The sequence below is a fragment of the Convolutriloba macropyga genome, chromosome 5 (genome assembly GCF_964194025.1).
Source record: "Convolutriloba macropyga chromosome 5, txConMacr16.3, whole genome shotgun sequence".
Lineage (NCBI taxonomy): Eukaryota > Metazoa > Xenacoelomorpha > Acoela > Convolutidae > Convolutriloba > Convolutriloba macropyga.
The window spans coordinates 3,426,506-3,443,880 of record NC_134472.1 but is presented as its reverse complement, the minus strand read 5'-3'; the positions used below and the strand labels follow the sequence as shown (position 1 = coordinate 3,443,880).

Below are 17,375 nucleotides of genomic sequence, written 5' to 3'. Positions count from 1 at the left end.
CCAGGCTAATTCATTTAGTTTTTTAATTGAAAGTTTATGCTCGTTTTTTTTTAAAAATAATTGACTTTTCAATAAATAATGGCTTAATTAACTTTTCCTCTATTTTTTTCTTAATTTGTTCAACTTCCAGCTTAGTGTCAGCAAAAAAAGACTGCTTCTTCTTTCTACTGAGTTAACATTTATTCTCGGTTGCAGTTTTAAGCCTGAAATTATTGTTTTCTGGCTTTGATACTACAAGATTTTAGATTTTTGTTTGTTTTGATATTTGCCAGTTTTTCATGTTTTCTAATTTTGTCACATTATCACATTATTGACAGTTCTCATGTCACCTTATTAGCATTCAAATTAAAACACAATTGAACATATTAAAATCTTGAAAGATATAAATCATCGTTTTAATGGCCTCGACGCCTCTTTCTTGAAGAAATGAATTGAATTTTTTAATTTTGTCTTAACTGTCATTTATACTTTGTCGTTTCGGTCGTATGAAATTTCCTGTTTAGTGATAGCTTTCATTGGCTTTTCATGGAAGAATAGAAAAACCGATATTCTAATATTAGCAGATAGCTGATGGCTTTTATGACTTTCAAACCCATCGTTTTCCAAAATTAAAAAATAACTTTTTTAACTTCGCAATTTTGTTCTTTTTATGTTTCTTTTTGTTACCTAATCTCGTTAGTTGATTACAGGTCAAATATGACATTATGGGTGTCAAGGGAATAAAACGGATTAGTGTCCAAAAATCTTTTTTTTAAAGATTTTGTTATGACCTTACTGGCTTCGACACCGCTTTTTCACAAAAAAAAATTAAATTAATTTGATTTTTGTCATATTTGACGTTCTTTTTGTAGATGCAAGAAATATTCTGGATAATTACAGGTCTCGAGGGTTTCTTTTTCATGAAAAAACGACAATATTTAAATAGCTCTTTTTGTAATTAATGCCTTTCATGACATTGAATGTAATTTTGTTTCGAAAAAAAAATTAAAAGTATTACATACTTTAGCACTCCGCTTTTTTGTCTACTTGTTACCTAGTCTTACTAATGAATGGCCACGTACTACATTATAGCTGTTTGAAGAAGGCGCAATCAAATATATTTTGAGTGCCAAAATTTGGCTTGACGGTTTTGACAGCGTTTTCTGGCAAGTTTCAATTTAAATTTTGTTTGTTCTTTGTTGTTCTTTTTAGCCGCTCTAAAAAATGAATAAGGTTAGGTCCTAATGCCCTTCTATAGAAGCAGTGGTAATCGCAAATTTGTGGTAATATTAATTTATTCCTAATGGTATTTATTACTTTGAAGTTAATTGTTTCAAAAAAATAAGTTAATTTTTTTTACTTTTCTGTTTTTGTTCTTTTTTGTATAATTGTTACCCAACCTTTCTATGGACTGGTCGCATATGTTTTCTGGTGATTTTTAAGTTATTTTTGTTTAGTTTCAGGTTTATCTGATGGTATGTTGACTTTGTTATTAAATTTAGTTTTTAAGAGGGACATAAATTTTTTGATATAATTAATGTTTGTTGTTGTTGTTGTTTGATTTTGCTGTTCGTTTTGACTCGCTTTCTTAATATTGACATATTACAGCAATCTAATGCATCAATTTTTACTCCACTGAGTTATTTGTTTTGGAGGTTATCTTATCGTTCATACAGAATTTTTTGAAAAAGACTTGGGCTTTTTTGGGATTCGCAAAAAATAATTTTTGGGTTTTTCTATCTGTTCCTCATTTGGTCGCCCATCCACAAAATTGTGGATGGGCGGGGTCGGAACCTTATGTGCCATTGCACATTACCGAGCCGCCTTGTTTTTCTTGTTTCAGATGCAGCACTTGCATGCTCGACGCAGCCAGTCTTCATCAGAATCGGTATGACCAAATAAAATCTGAACTTCGAAATAATTCATGTTGCATTTTGAGCTTACTAACATGTCGCAAGCTTGCGAACTGTGGCATGAATCTTCAATGGGCCACCAAGTCAATGATGGTTTAAAACCTCTATTAAACTGTACTGAATTTTTGTAAAACGTCTCATTTTGCAAAAGGGTTGCCCGATCTTAAACTTTTAGATAATCTGATTTATTTACTGTGCCGTATCACTCGTAACAAGAAGTTAACACGGTTTCATCTCAAACTTATTGGCCTTAATTTGCGGATAATCATTATTATTAGTCCACCCCATTTCATGCAAAGTGAAATTCGAATGCGGTGAAAAAATGATTTACCCCAATTAATTAGTGGTATTTCTTTGAGTGCTCACCCCCAAATTCACCCCATTTCTTACCTGAGTTCCTGGTGAAACCTGGACCCGGGTAGAAAGGTTTGGCAACACGAGTATTAGCAATTATTATATATAGTCACTAGTATTTATGGCTTTGCGTAAAACACCATCCGTTGATATACACTCCAAGAAATTTGCCGGTAAACTGATTATAAAATGCAGGTAAATTTACTTAGAATTTGCAAGTAAATTGTTCTTTAATGTAACTTACCTAGAAACCACCTGCAAGCAATCTAAACTACCTGCAATTCTAGGTAAATTTGCCTGCAATGTACCTAGAAATTGCAGTGTTACTCTCCTAGAATTTTACCTGCAAAAATTTTTTCTAAGTAGTTCTTCCTGCAAATTGCATGTAAAAACGGCAGTTAGAGTTACCTAGAAATTTCATTTTGTAGATAATTTTTTTCGCGCTAACCTAAACGTTTGCGCTCAATGGCTAGCTCAATACTGGAGTTATTTTTCTATGCTACGAGTAAATGCTGCGTCTTTCTAGTTACATCAGAACTTCGTCTCGTGTTGTCAAAAACTGTCCTGGCTACTTTCGGAGAATGAGTTCCTCCTGGGCTGTCGACCTTGTTCTCTGGATGCACTGGCATTCGCCCACCTGTCTGTCCTGAGAGAGTTGAAACCCAACCTGTGTCTGGACAGCATGCAGCCAGCGAGAGACAATCTAGTCAGATACCTGGACAGGATATCCGCCAGGTAAAGACCCCACTCATTGTACACGACTATGCCTAGCTAAAACATAGCCGGCAGAATTCCGGACTATAAGATCTAAATAGACTGTTGAGACCCTAAGTCAGAAAGACTACTGGGACCCAAGACAAAAAAAATGCGACTCAAAAGCTCTGACCTCAATTTCTTATCTTTTTTTCAAATCAATTTTTGGATCTTTTTGGTTTGTGCCTCCCCAGTACGTTATGCCCCCCCCCGTTACAGAGCACGTGACATTACATAGTTAATAATTATGTAATAATGTGGCACGTGCCTCTGGGGGGTTGCAAATAATATGCACCCACTAAGCGGGGGGGGGGGGGGGCACAAACGGAAAATGTCCCAAATTTCAAACCATTTCTTTCAAGTAATAGAGCTTGAACTCTTATTCAATTTCAATTAGAACTTGTAATCCGAATTTATAATTATTAAGTGGTTGTAAAAGCTTTTTTTTGTTAAATAAGCCACGTGTGTTCATGAAAATCATCAAACGGTTAACATAGAAACTCACAAGAAAAGGCTAGAAAGTTTGAGTGACATCTTGGCGCATGATCAAAAGTCACAACAAAATAGTAACCGAAAATTAAAGAAACATAGCAGGACAAGTCTCGAATTGCAATTCAAAGAGCTCGAAATGACTAAGATAGAGCTATGAACGGTATTTAGAAAAAACTTAATATAAACAAATGAAACAATTCTCAATTTCTCAATTTAATTCAATATTAGGATTTGAAACATTTCAAGGTAGAAAACAACTAGTTTTTTCCTTGTACCTCTTGTTTCGGTGAGACCAAAATCGCCACTCCAATTTGACCACAAAAATCATCAAAATGTGTTAATAGACTTTGTTTGACGATACAGCTGCAAGGTTTTTGGTCAATTTTGAAACTAGTGAACAGCAAAAAAAATATTGTTTTCATCCTTTCGTTTTTTTCACCTGTACTGTGCACAGGTCCATTTGCTAAGTTTTTGTACGAATACCTGGAAATCCGACTATTGTGGGACTATTTGTGCTCTTTGTAGGAAATGGTTTTGTAAATGCATTTTGTACCAAAAACAACTAACAGCCGACGTGCCGCGTTGACTAAAGGACCAAGTGCCACGCCAACTCATATCACCAACACGTATCTCTGAAAGTATCTATCTTATGTCGTTATGTCAAAAAGTCAATTGCGTTATGTCCAAAAGCACTCTTAAGATGGAGTGAAATAAGCATTCAATGCGATTCATCCACTAAAAATACATGTTTCATTACTGCTACAAAATGATATTTGAAGCCTGTAAGTAAATTAAACAGTTAAGATTTGCTGAAAAATTGAAGAAAAATTCTGTAAAACTACGCTAAAAAAATGCAACACTGATGATATTTATTAAAAAAGATTAACTGCAAAAAAGACGACAGTTGAGAGCAATGTTTTTGTAATGATAACAGGGTTCATTTTTATAAAAGCCCCCAAAATTTGGCAAATTTTGACGCTTTTTAATCAGTATTTATCAGATAATGCATTGCCTTAGCAAAAAAATTGTGTGTCACCTTTGCTGATTTTACACGATGATAAGTTAAAAACTCTACCTGATGGAAAAATTACCTTTTAATATCTGTTTAGACATAAGTTTGCAACATTGTTTATTCAAAGGTTGAAAAGTTGGCTACCTGTTGCAGCAACTACTGTTAGCATACCAAAAATGATGTAAAATTTTTTCAATCGCAAAATGATGTATAGTTTCCACAGATGTTGGCTCGATAACTTTTTGTGGCTTCTTTAAGATTATTTGCACTAGCATTAAACATCGAAATATTGCAACAATTTGAATCACCGCTGTCATAGGTTTCGGGCAAACTACACATAATTCCAGCTACAATTTTTTTCAATATTATACCACTTCTAAGACCGCTGCTGTCCGTTTTTGAACTATAAAAAATTCATTTTTAATAATACCATTTTATTTAACCATCCTTCTCCTCCTACATGGATCTTTTTCTACTTATATAACTGTCGGTTACATAACAAAATACCCGATACCAAAAAACCCAATGTGCCAAAATACCCAATGCCATTATATCCAATTTATTCCCTTTGATCTTTTCGTTCAATAATCCGATTACAAATTAGCACTCGAAATTACAATCATGTTTTCACGCAATTAAGTTGATACTTTAATCCCACGTGCTGTTGAGATAATTTAATATCAAGTTCCACGAGCGGCTGAGGCATGGCCATGGCCCGCGAGGCATTGCCAAATGAAAAAAAGAACACTGAATTCAATCCATTATTGCTGTGCAAAAACAAATGAGGAGACTGCGCAAAACAAAATGGCGGTGCAAACTATCAATAATAAAAGCAATGTCATTACTGAAAAATTTTTGTTTATTCAAATTGGAACCCAAGAAAAGTTAGTTTTTAAACCTTACCTGTTTCCAAGATAAACAATCCGATAACTGCATGCAAGGGTCTTTTCAATTCCTCAAAAATTTTATTAAAGATTTGTTTTTCGAGTTTTTTTGTTTTTGTTTTTTCTTAAGAGACAAGGTGAAGAATTTCAGTCCTGTAAAGCTTTTCTAACGAATAGTTTTTCTAGTTTTGAGCTTTTGAATTTATAGCCCCAGTACTCGAGTCCAGTTCTTTCATTTTTGTTGATTTTCCAGGTTTTAAGTTTATGGCCCCGGTTTTCATCAAATGCTGGCAATTGGTTGGCTTTGATCTTCCAGAAGTAATTTAATCGCTTTAAGTTCAAAAAACAATGCAAAGGTAGAATTTTATGTTTTAATTTCAGATCTCTTGAGGAATCGAACTTTTTTCTAAAGAAGCTAGCTTTAACTGCCCAATTAAGTTGTCTCTCCAGTGTTAGAATAAGATTTTGGTTGATAGAATGAATGATAGCTGCTGAATAATATATGTGACTCAAAACAAATGCGTTGAGAATGAGAGCATTCATTTTGTCTGGAATTGTTCTTCTTATTGTATAACTAGTCTTAAAACCGGCAGCCGTTTTTGTTAGTATGTTTTTTTTTGAGTATTTGATCGCCTCTTTTTCAGCAATGACTACATTGTCAACAACCATATGTTTATTTGTAGTTCGTTTTGTTTTGCTAAAGACTATGAATTCTGTTTTAGAGGCATTGAGACTTAACACAATTGATTGGAAAAAAGTATTTAATTTTTGTGTTTACATTTCTAAAATTTTTTTGCCATCTTCGATTGAGGTATTAGATGTGAGAAAGATTGTGTCATCTGAATATTGAATAAGTTCCGTTTCGCTGTCAAGGTATTTATGCATGTCATATATGTATAAATTCAAGAGCAGTGGACCAAGGACCGTTCCTTGAAGGAACTCCTCTTGTGACTTCAACTGGATCAGATAGGATGTTTTGTATTTGTACTTGCTGCTCTCGATGAGACAGAAAATTTTTTATTAATAGCCTTGACGATGTATTAAAACCTATCTCATCTAATTTTTATTCAAGGATTTTGTGGTTTATGAAGTCAAAAGCCTTGGATAAATCCAGTAGGGCAGCAGATAGATATTTACTTTTATCAATTTCTGAGCGTATAAACACAGCACAGTACGTGATTGCATCTGTGGTTGAAAATCTTTTTCTAAATTCATAATTCGATTTGGTGATGAGCTTTTCACTCCATAAGTAATCTACAATTTGGTCTCTGAGAAGAGCTTCAAAAATTTTTTTGTACACATGGTGTGAGTGAAATTGGTCTATAGTTGTCTGGATCCTCTGTGTCTCCTTTTGTTGAAACGTGGGTTTACAATGGATTTTTTAAAGATTTAAGAAAACTTAGTTCTTTGATGGATGGATTTATTATGAATGACAGATGTGGAACAGGTTGCGACGCTGCATCTTTAAGTGCCCATGCTGGTATCAATGAAGGGCCTTGTGGTTTACTTACTTTGAGATGACGTAAGGCGTCATGACATTCCTTGTCTGTGACAAAACGGAAATTGAATGTTCGTTTTGAAGGGTTGTTTTTCTTTTTAAGGCCCCTGGAAACTTTTGGTCCTTTGTATTGGTCAAGTTGAGAAAAATCGAAAATAAGGAAGGTTTGCTTATTTTTATATTCTCGGTTATGTAGTCACCGAAGACGTTTCTCAAACATTTAAAGTCCGTTTGCGTTTTTTTCTGATTCCATATTCCATTTATCAGTTGCCACTTTTGCCTGTCTGTTCCCACAGCTTCAATGAGATCTGCGTAAAATTTGTCGAAATCATTTGTTTCTGATTTTAAAGCACCTTGCTTTAGTTTAAAAAAACGTTTTGTAGTTTTAGTCGTTTAAAAATTTGTCTCTGGAAGATTTAGGAGACTTAGTTTTTCTAGTTAGCCATTTATCAGCCACTTGAAAACTATTTTTAGTGTTTCGTATGAAACATTTTTTGAGAGGCGCATGGTAATTTAGTACTTGCGCTAGTTAATCAAAAATTTCAACCATTTGAGATGTGTTCAAATTGTTGTTACATAAAAGTGACCAGTTTAAGTCCCATACAGATGTTTGATAGCTTGATTTTTTATCGTTGCTCTTGTCATGAATATATTTAAATAATCGGGGTTGTATTGTTTTTGCAGATTAGTTAAAAATTTCTACAACACCAAAATGGTCACTTTTTAGGCTAGTATCATGAGTGAAAATTTTTTCAAATAAGCTCGGTTCACATATCAGATAATCAATTAACGTTTGAGTTTTTGAGTCGTTGGAGACTCTTTTGGTTCTTTGTTACTCTGAACCTGTAGTCCATAGGGTGTAGTTACTTTGCACAGTTTTTCTCGTTGTCCCTTTTCTGAAAAAATCAATGTTGAAATCGCCTGTCCCAATTATCTGCTTATTTTCAGTGGTAGCATAGTCAAGGTTTAAAGCTAATTCATTTAAAAACAAGCTAGATTGTTTTTATTCGGGCAGTATGAAATGTTTAGTAAAACTTGTTTTTTATGTGCGATGGTGAGATTTATCCAGATCGACTCAAACTGTGGGCTAAATTTGTTGCGATCATGCCTTATTTTTGGCGACAGATGTTTTGGAACTAGTGCCATAACTCCTCCCCCCCCGTTTTTTATTGTCAGACATCGACGCTGACCTGTCGTTGCGAAAGCATAAATAATCGTCTAAGAAAGGATTGCAGAAATGTTCCTCCTAAAAATTGGTCCTTGATTTGTTTCAATGTCACCAGATCTAAGGAGATCGATTAATATGAAAAGAAAAGAAGTAAAATTCATGGTAATTTAAAAAAATAGTAGTTAGTTTTACTGTTAAAGTAAACTTAAAAAAGAGGCCCTAGCATGCAGTTTTTCTATAAAACAATTTTTTTGAATTCTTTTTCTCTTTCTCTATTGACGCGGGAAAGCTTGAGGTCAAAAGAAGAAAGAGGACAAAAAACATTTTTTTATTGGGCCAGATACAGCATAAGTATGATCACAAGAAATTGTTCTTGCTGCGCTTCCGTAAACTCTTTTTTCAACTCTGTTTTGTGATCAATAGTTGTAGTTACGGGCAGTTGCGTTACAATATTGAGCATATGACGTATTAGCAGCATAATTTGGATTACATTGGTGTTGCCAAACAATTGAGCCATATAACCGATTATATCTGTGTTGCCAGTTGAATTGGATTTTGTTTACTTTTGCATATTTAACGTCATTTGGACAAAACGCACTTCTATTGAAAAGCACTAACTAAATGTTATCCTTAATAATCGTTCTGGTAGTTTCAACGTCAGAATACAATATTGGGTATATTTTGGGTATTTTGTCACATTGGGTTTTTTGGCGTTGTTTATTTTGTCCTGACACCATAACTGTCTTATCTGATGATATACTCGCTCTTGTGACTGTTTTCCACGACAAATCCTAACAACATGCAAATTAGGCAGAAACCAAAGAAAACCTCATTGGTAAATGAATACAAAAAATTTCCATCGGATTAATAATTGCGGGTTGAAAGTACTAATTGCTGATTATCACTTATTCATATCTCTACGCGTGAGAAGTTTTAGCATCCTTGTGATACGTTGAACCAGAATTCCTTGTTCTTTTCCAGGTACGTGCTTCTCAACCCCGGATGGCGCAGTTACAAATGTGGCATGTATTGGTCCCTAGCTCTGATGGCCATTGTTTCTGGAACTGTAGCCCTCTCTACCCTAGTTACCCTTGAACACTACAACGTGCTGCCTTTGATGTCCCAAGAGAATTCAGTTCTGTACAGTGAAAATTTGAACTGAATCCTGAATCAAAGCTCTGAAATATCAATGATATTTGCTCAACATGGCGTTTGATCAGTAATGAAGCTAAAGAACGATTTAAATAATCGGTCATTTCAGTTATTGATAAAACTGAGCTAAATTGAATCATTTCGTATTTCAAAGTAGACTTTTACTATGCTAGTTATGTCTCAAGTTTTGAGATTTTGTTAATTCCCCTGATCATATCAAGTTTGTAGCAGAAATCGGCCAAATTTATGATGCTATTGATCAATTACATTACGAGTCAGCGCCCCTACCAAATAAATTAAACGATTTGGCCCATTTCGCCTCATTAATTTCACAAAATGTATCTTAATAAATATAAAAAGGTCCTTACAGAGTGGGATATGTCGACAAAGCAATACCTATTGGTTTATTATACTATTAAACAAAAAACTGTAGTAAATTATACTATAGTAAAACATTAGAGTTGGTATTATACTTTACAATGCCAAGATCTCAAAATTTTGGCTGGCTCGTATTGTATTTGATGCTTCGGCTCTTCAGGATAATTCTACTAAAACGTATAATTATCATTTTCTAATAATCAAATATTTACCATATCAAAATATGTTAATTAAAGTGATCTACAAAGAGGCCGATTTCTGTTTCTTATTGGCTTTCTTTCGCTTTTTTCTCTCACCATTTTTAGCATTAAAATATTCAAATTTTGTCGAATTATTCAATTTAAGAGTTATAAATTTAATAATCAATCGCTAAGTTTTTTTGGTAACGTGTGTTCTGGTAGGTTTCAGAAGAACATCTTTTTAACATTTAGCCTGTAGAGTATCAAGTTGAAAACCCGATTGTGTGGGTTTCAGTATTCCAACTGGAAACCCGATTGGGTGGGTTCCACTATTCCAATTGAAAACCCGATTGTTTAGGTTTTATTATTTCACCTGAAAACCCGATTGTGTAGTAGTTTTTGATTCACATAATAAATCAACTTGAGAGTGACGAGGGGCCAATATTCTGAGAGCTGCTGCGATTCACATCTTGGACTATGACTTTGAATAGATAACTAATAGCATGACAAAGAGTTAATCAAGTCAATTAAGATTGCCTCACCAAGCCATATATTAATTGAAATGTTTCGTTATTAGTCTGCTTCGAAACCAGTGATGTTTGTTATTATGAACTTTTGTGTGATTTTTGAAACCACAGATTGGTTGTCATCTTGATACTACCTCTGACAGCACTAGACTGTACGCAATTTCTCACAATTTGTGTATTGAAAAATTTGCATTTCCCTTGCTGAATAATTATTTTGTGATGTTTTTCGTAAAAAACATAAAATTATCGATCTCGAGTGATAGTAAATGAGTTCCCTTTTAATTCAAAATTGCCAGATATGATCTGAAAAGATCACTGAAAAGTTGTTCCAACTATGGCCTCATGTCAGTAAACTCGTACTTCCAATCTAATTGAGGCTTTAAAAAGATATCAGATAAAAATATATTTACATCTCAACCTAATTCAATATGAGTTCAATTTTGAGTTAAACTTGTTCAAAAATTGAGGAACTTAATTATAAGATGTTAGAAAACTGGCAAAATCAAGGTCTTGGCAGCATCGTTCGTTGATTTTTCTACAAATAAGATTCCATTGATCATGAAATTTCTCAACAAATCTGAAAAACCGTGGATTTGATGGATTTTTTTTCCGTTCAACCTAACTCAGTTTTAAATCACACAGGATTCAGAAAGATTGAACAGACTGACCAATAGTCACTGAAAAAAAGGCAGCATGATGTACACGCGAGGGACAGAGTCGGTTCATTACTTCGAAGTTTCGTAGACATATGAAAAGAGCAAGGCACAAATTGTGAGCTAGTTCACAAAATGGATGACACGTTACTTTTAGGTACGTAAATCTCTAGCAACTGAAGTTTGTCAAAATCCTCTGAAGCAATAAACTTATTTGCTATGCAGTTATTTCTTGAACGAAAATTCTCAAATAGTTCCTTTGGAAAACAAAGATTGTGGCTTACAGCCAGCAAAATTAAACAAAACATCAACTCGAGATGAGGGTGATAGAAAAAAAACTAAAATGTAAGAAGTAAAAATTAAAAACAACAAGACTAAAGTGTTAAGTTTACTTAGATAAGTAATTACTTTGTACGGATACGTTCATTCACAAACATAAAAAAAACTGTACAAAGGGTTTACGTTACGCCACTGTACTTCATAAAAAGTTTAAAAACAGTCTTGAAAGCTTTTGTTGAGTAAGGTACACTTGATAAAAAAAATTATCTAGTCTATACACAAAAATCTACTGCCCTAATCAATTCAACTGGATCATAAAAATTTGCTGCGGAAAAAACATTTGCATCAACCCTAATTCTTAAAAATCGATTCTTATTTTAATCCGCTATACACAAAATCCCACGGAATATCGAAAAAAAATTAAAGTCCCTTATTATATACAAAACTTAAGACAGAATCTTGGACGCTTGCTTGTACAACGAGCGTTAGGAATTTGGAATAATGTATTGGGTACATTCAAAGTTTTGGAGGTTTTTAACTTTACAAATTTGCCCTGTTTGAGAGAATGTCAATTTTAAGCTTCGGAAGTTAAGAGTTAGTTTGGTTTCAGATATTTAAAAACGACAAACACGCCTATTTGTTGTGTCGGTATTTCATATTATGTTCGGTTTTCAAACGCATAAACCAAGGTTAAGTTTCTCAGGTAGATTTTCCATAAAATCATTTTCTTCGATGGGGCGCGACGTTGATCAGCCAGTTTTGACACTCCAAAGTTTTTCATTATCATTAGCGCATTTTTTTTTAAAAAAAACAGTTTTTTGCTGACGTGTATTCAATGTAATTTGCACTTAATTCTGACTAACATAAAAAACGTAACACTTTTTGTAATTTACACCCGAGATTTTTTGGCTGGGATTAGGTCATGTTTAGTAATCTATTATATAATAAATTTTTGGATATACTTCAATATTGAATAATCAGCTGTCTCTAAGCAGAATGAGAATTTAAAAAATTAAAATCGGAAAAAAAGCAAAAGTTGTATCTTGGCAATTGGAATTCTTTCCATGGCAAAAAACTGCTTTAATCACAAAAAATTACCCGCAACTGTCACTGTTTTACACCATTTGGTTCAACGGCGCACCGACATGATAAAAGGGATTGAGAACTTTATTAAAGTCGATTGCAAAAAAGTCGCTTGGATTGTAATTTGCGGATTCAAAGGAGAAATTGCTGATAGGTTTTACGCATATGGTGGCTCTTTAAAAGCTTGTTATATATATTATGTGTTAAGTAATTAATAACAAAACGCGCCAAATCATAATTTCAGCTTATTAAAACAATTTTGTTCACAGAAAATAGCGACAAATGATTGGATCGCTAAAAATGCTATTTGTCAAGTAATGATGCGGTTCCTTTTGACGGGAGACGTCAAACCAAATTGTGCATTATATATAGTGAGCATCAGAAATGTATCATGTAATAAACAGAGCAGTACTAGTGGACAACCGAAGAAATGAGGCTCTTAGAGTTGACAATTTTGATAATCGTAGACAAACTTAAACCATGTGAACGACGCAAAGTAAGCCGAAGTAAAAGTAAGCCGACGTAAAAGCAAACCAAAAATTTTGTAATAGTTATGTAACATATCAAAAGTAATTCATTGTTAACCGTTACAATCAACACTGCGCATAATATTAATGTGCATAATGTATTCTAATGCACAGCAGAAACGAAAATACGTCAATTTTTGGACATCTAGTGGGTACAGGCCTCAGCGAACCGCTGTCCATGGCCATGCCCATCATCCGCTTTCTGATGTAAACCGAAAACCGCGGGCCGGTTATCGCGGTAAAGCCGCGACGCGCGCGAAGTGTCAAGTGGTAACCTAAAGTATGGGTATCCCATTTTTTTGTTTTACTTGGCCTCATTTTCAATGATTGGCTTGCTTGTCTATCGGCTTCCTTGACCGCCACCTTAATTAAGTCTTCACCTAATTTGAATGAACTAGAAAATTTTTTCTTTTCCGTATATGATTTTCTAAAATGCGCAAAGGTTATAAACTCTTTTGCATATTTGTTTACCGGTACACTATAAACGTTATAAAGGAAATTCAAGAATTTTTTTTTAAAGTCACTTAAAGATGTCAGCAACTTTGTTTTCTTTTTTTTGTCGTCTGAAACACATGTCAAATTATTTCGGCAAATTGTTATCACTGAATTGGAGTACGTAATGACGTCGTTAAATAGATGGAATGCTCTTTTGTAGATGTGTCAAAAGAAAGAGAACCAATGGTTTCAGATGAGAAAACAGTATTAATCGTGGTAATGTAACAACCCAACTGTAGTATCTCCTTACTCTAATTTCTACTAAAGTATTGGCGCTGAGCGCACTCGAACCTGCTGTCTCCAGAACAACGGTTGGGTATGCTACCGTTGCACCAAATCTTTTTTGCAGTAGGAAATTTGTTAGTTTGATACACCATAAGCTGGGTTAATACACTATTTTAAGCGGAAAAATTCGGTGACGCAGAAATATTGAGGAATTTAAGTCATTTTGAATTAAAACATCGATACAAACTGCCTTTAGAAACACAAAAAATGGAAAATACATTGGACCTGTTGTACATTTTTCTCTAGAAACTGCTGGTTGATAAGCACCAATAAACTTAAATTTATTGATCACATTACGTTGTATAAAAACGTACGCAGTTCTGGACAATATAAAAATTTGTCAGCCAAAGTTATTATGCAAAACTTTGGACTCAGTAAACCTGAACGCGTATTTGTTATTTTGATGCATGGCTGTTCATGATTAAAGCAAGACGTTTATATTTCGATCGTAAAAAATCCGCTGAAACTAGTTAAGGAAAAATTATCAGTTTCGGCTACCCAAAATTTGGTTTCAATTGTTAGGCAGCATTGCGAGTTAAAATTGTCGAAATATCGTTCAAGTTTCTTTTGATGGCGCCTCAATTGCGCAAGTTTGTTAGAAATCTGAAAGTCGGCAAAATGAACTTGACGAACAGAAAAGTTATTCAGGTATTTTGATTGTTCAGGGTGAACTCATACAACAGTGCGTAAATTTTGCATAACAACAGTCTCTCGTAGTTGTATCCTGAAAAAATCCTCTTTTGTTTCAGGCTATCGAGAATGATCAAAAGTTAATCGCATATGTAATTAATTGCTACCATTTGATAGCATGGTAAAGATGTATGAAATTTATTGACGTACTGTAAAGCCGAGATGACGTGGGTCGCCTTGACATACAGAATTGTTTCAAAATTTTTGAATAGCAAACACAAAAGCAATAACTTTTAAAGTTTACTAGAATTTTCGGTTGTTTTGTGGAGTACAAAATAAAAATTGGGAACGGATGTTTTTCTGATTGCTTTAGTTGGGAAAATTTGGACTACTTCGTGAACTAATTTGATTTATTTCCTCTCTCATCCGGATTTTATTGTTCATTTGCACTTACTTTTTCACTTTATTAACTGATTTGCTTTTAGTGTTGAAATGCTGCAATCTGATGGGCAACGGAAAATGGCTTCTGAAGATGAATGGAAAACGAATAAACCTTTACATCCTGAAAGATTTTTGCGTGATGGTTTGTCCAACTTAAAAGATCATTCGCGAAATTTACGGATATTTACATTCAACTGCAATTGTGCCCGCGTTGAAGCCACAGGGATCATAGCAACCTTACAAAGTCATGATTGTTTTGTAATCATACGCTGTCATGTATAGTTAACTGTATTTTTACCAAACATACTATCATACATAAAATTATGCAAACATACAATTATTACAATCTTATTTATCATAGAAAATGCCTCGAATTGAATTTAAAATGTCTGATATGGAACCATAATAGATCTAACTATGGTTACTAAAACTTTCAACCAGGGTGATAGTTCTTTCTGATTGAGAGCAAAATTTTTCAAATTTGTTGAACAGAAATAAAACTGTTAGCAACGAGAAGTTGAAATTAGGAGAAATTTTGATATTGAGAGAGCACATTAGTTCAGAAGAAATGATTGAGAAGGCGAGGTCTCAAACATAGACCTGCCAAAATATTGAATATTCAATAAACGAATCTGATTGGTCATCTATTATAGAACACTGTAATTTCATTCATTCTAATTTCGACAACTTATTCTTGATACTAAGTTCTTCCCAGTGTGGCTTCCCGGTCGAAGTGGCCAGACCGAAGGGACCTCTGATCAGAACATCTTCAAGAGCACAAATGTTCTTGCTGCGTTTAAATTATGCATGCTCTGGAAAAGGCTTCTAGCGCATTTTGTCAGGACAATGGTCTGAAATTTGTCTGACCAGAGGTCACTTCAGTTTGGGGCGGCCTCATCAGAGCAGGTTTTCGAACGCACTTCAGTCTGATTAGAGGACATTTTGAACGCACTTTAGTCTGATCAGAGGACGCTTCGAACGCTCTTTCTTCAGATCAGAAGAGGTTTTCGAGCAGACTTAAGTGTGATCAGAAACGGTGGCATTGCTTGATTTGAATTTGAAGGCTTAAAGGTCAGTTCAATATTTTAATAATCCCAAAATAGCACTCTCATTTGTTTATCTTGGGTGAGAGTTGATCATCTTTATTTGATTTGTTTGTTCTCAAGAACTGGTGGATGCTGCTAAATAGAACGTTCTCCCACCACTGATAAAAGCCTGCCAGACCACAGTTATTTTTAATAAAAGCTTCTGCCGTTAATGTGACCCACAATAACGATTTTTTGTGTATTTTTGTCATTTTTTGCTTCCTTAACTTAATATACTAATCTGGTAAGATAGATAACTTTTTCACAAACTTCTTTGACCCTCAAAGAGGGTCTATACTTTAAGTTTTTTCAGAGCTCCGAAGTTACTGTGAACTATGTTTGCATCCTTTTTTTTAGCAAAATTTGACCTTAACGATGTTCTATAACTAATTATCGCCAATGCTGGCAATATGGTCTTATCAGAGATCATCCATCCTTATGACGGTCTTAGACAACATTTCGAGCAGACTCTTGCCTGGAACTCGTCTGCATAATGGTTTGATGCTTGTCTGATCAGCGGTCATTTCAGTCATGAACTTGTCTAATCAGAGTTGGCTTCAAGCGCACTTCGACCGCACAGTGAGCTTCGAGAGCACACTAGTCTGATCAGAGGTGACTTCGTTCTTGGACTTTTTGATCAGAGGTCACTTTTGTCTTAGTGCTTGATATGAATTTGTCATAAGCGAATGCGAGACTATTTTTGCCAAAAAAAAATTGTTTAAAATCTTTTTCGGCTCAGTGACGTGGCTTCTCAGCGTACATACAGTAATCTTTCTATGCGCTTCAGAAGCGGCTAAAAGCTTAAGAAGCCTCACTACGAATTAAACAGTTAGACATAGGAACGCAATGAATAACAGGTTTAGACTTGATAGTTTGCTTGACTGCGAGAGATCCGGTTCAGTCAAGAAGAGCTGAAGAAAATCGAAAACAGAAAAAAAACCAAAACTGGCTTGTCTCAAGAAGCGATGCAAAAAGTGGCCGTCTTATCTAATAGTAACTTGATCTTAAGTCTGCTCCTAATTGTTTCATATCATGTCCCATGAAACACTGAAGAGTTTTCTTGGCAAGCAAATAATTATTGAACTACTACTAATTATTGGATCGCTTTCGATTTTTTTGTTGTAACTTTTGAATTTTTGTTCCTCAAACAGGCTTCGGCAAATATTCCGTAGACCAGCTGAGAACTGTTGATGCGTTTGGAGAAAGGATGAAACGGATCTTTTCAATAATATTTTCGAACATAAGAAAGTAATTTTTTGCCAACTACAGCTGATGTGAACAAGTTTAAATAATTTTTTTTAGAAATGTGTAATGAAAGATTGATTATAAGATATAAGTGGAGACAATTTTGTTCTAGGTAATAAAGAAAGCCAGATTTTGGAGTAAGCTTGTGGAATTATTTTTTCCGCTAACGCGCCAAGTGTAATTTAGGCACCTCCCTTCCCCCCCCCCCCAAAATATAGTTATTTCCTTGCTTCGGAAACGATTATTTATTTTCATAATTACCTCTCAGGAATAATATATAAAAAAGAGTATTTGCAACAGTCTTCGAAAAAATCAGTAGTAGACACCTTTACAAAACACTTTATTCATCTATATGTGTTTTTG

At 34.4% G+C, this 17,375-nt stretch overlaps 1 protein-coding gene across 1 annotated transcript in view; it reads left to right on the top strand.

The window, feature by feature from the left end:
- LOC142339047 (uncharacterized) overlaps positions 1-9,484 on the top strand; it is a 135,228-nt gene extending 125,744 nt beyond the window's left edge. The window contains exons 31-33 of the mRNA XM_075388704.1: positions 1,823-1,867; positions 2,773-2,981; positions 9,035-9,484. Coding sequence (XP_075244819.1) covers positions 1,823-1,867; positions 2,773-2,981; positions 9,035-9,215 — 435 coding nt within the window. The 3' untranslated portion in view covers positions 9,216-9,484. The remainder of the gene's footprint in view (positions 1-1,822; positions 1,868-2,772; positions 2,982-9,034) is intronic.
- Positions 9,485-17,375: the final 7,891 nt, after the last annotated feature.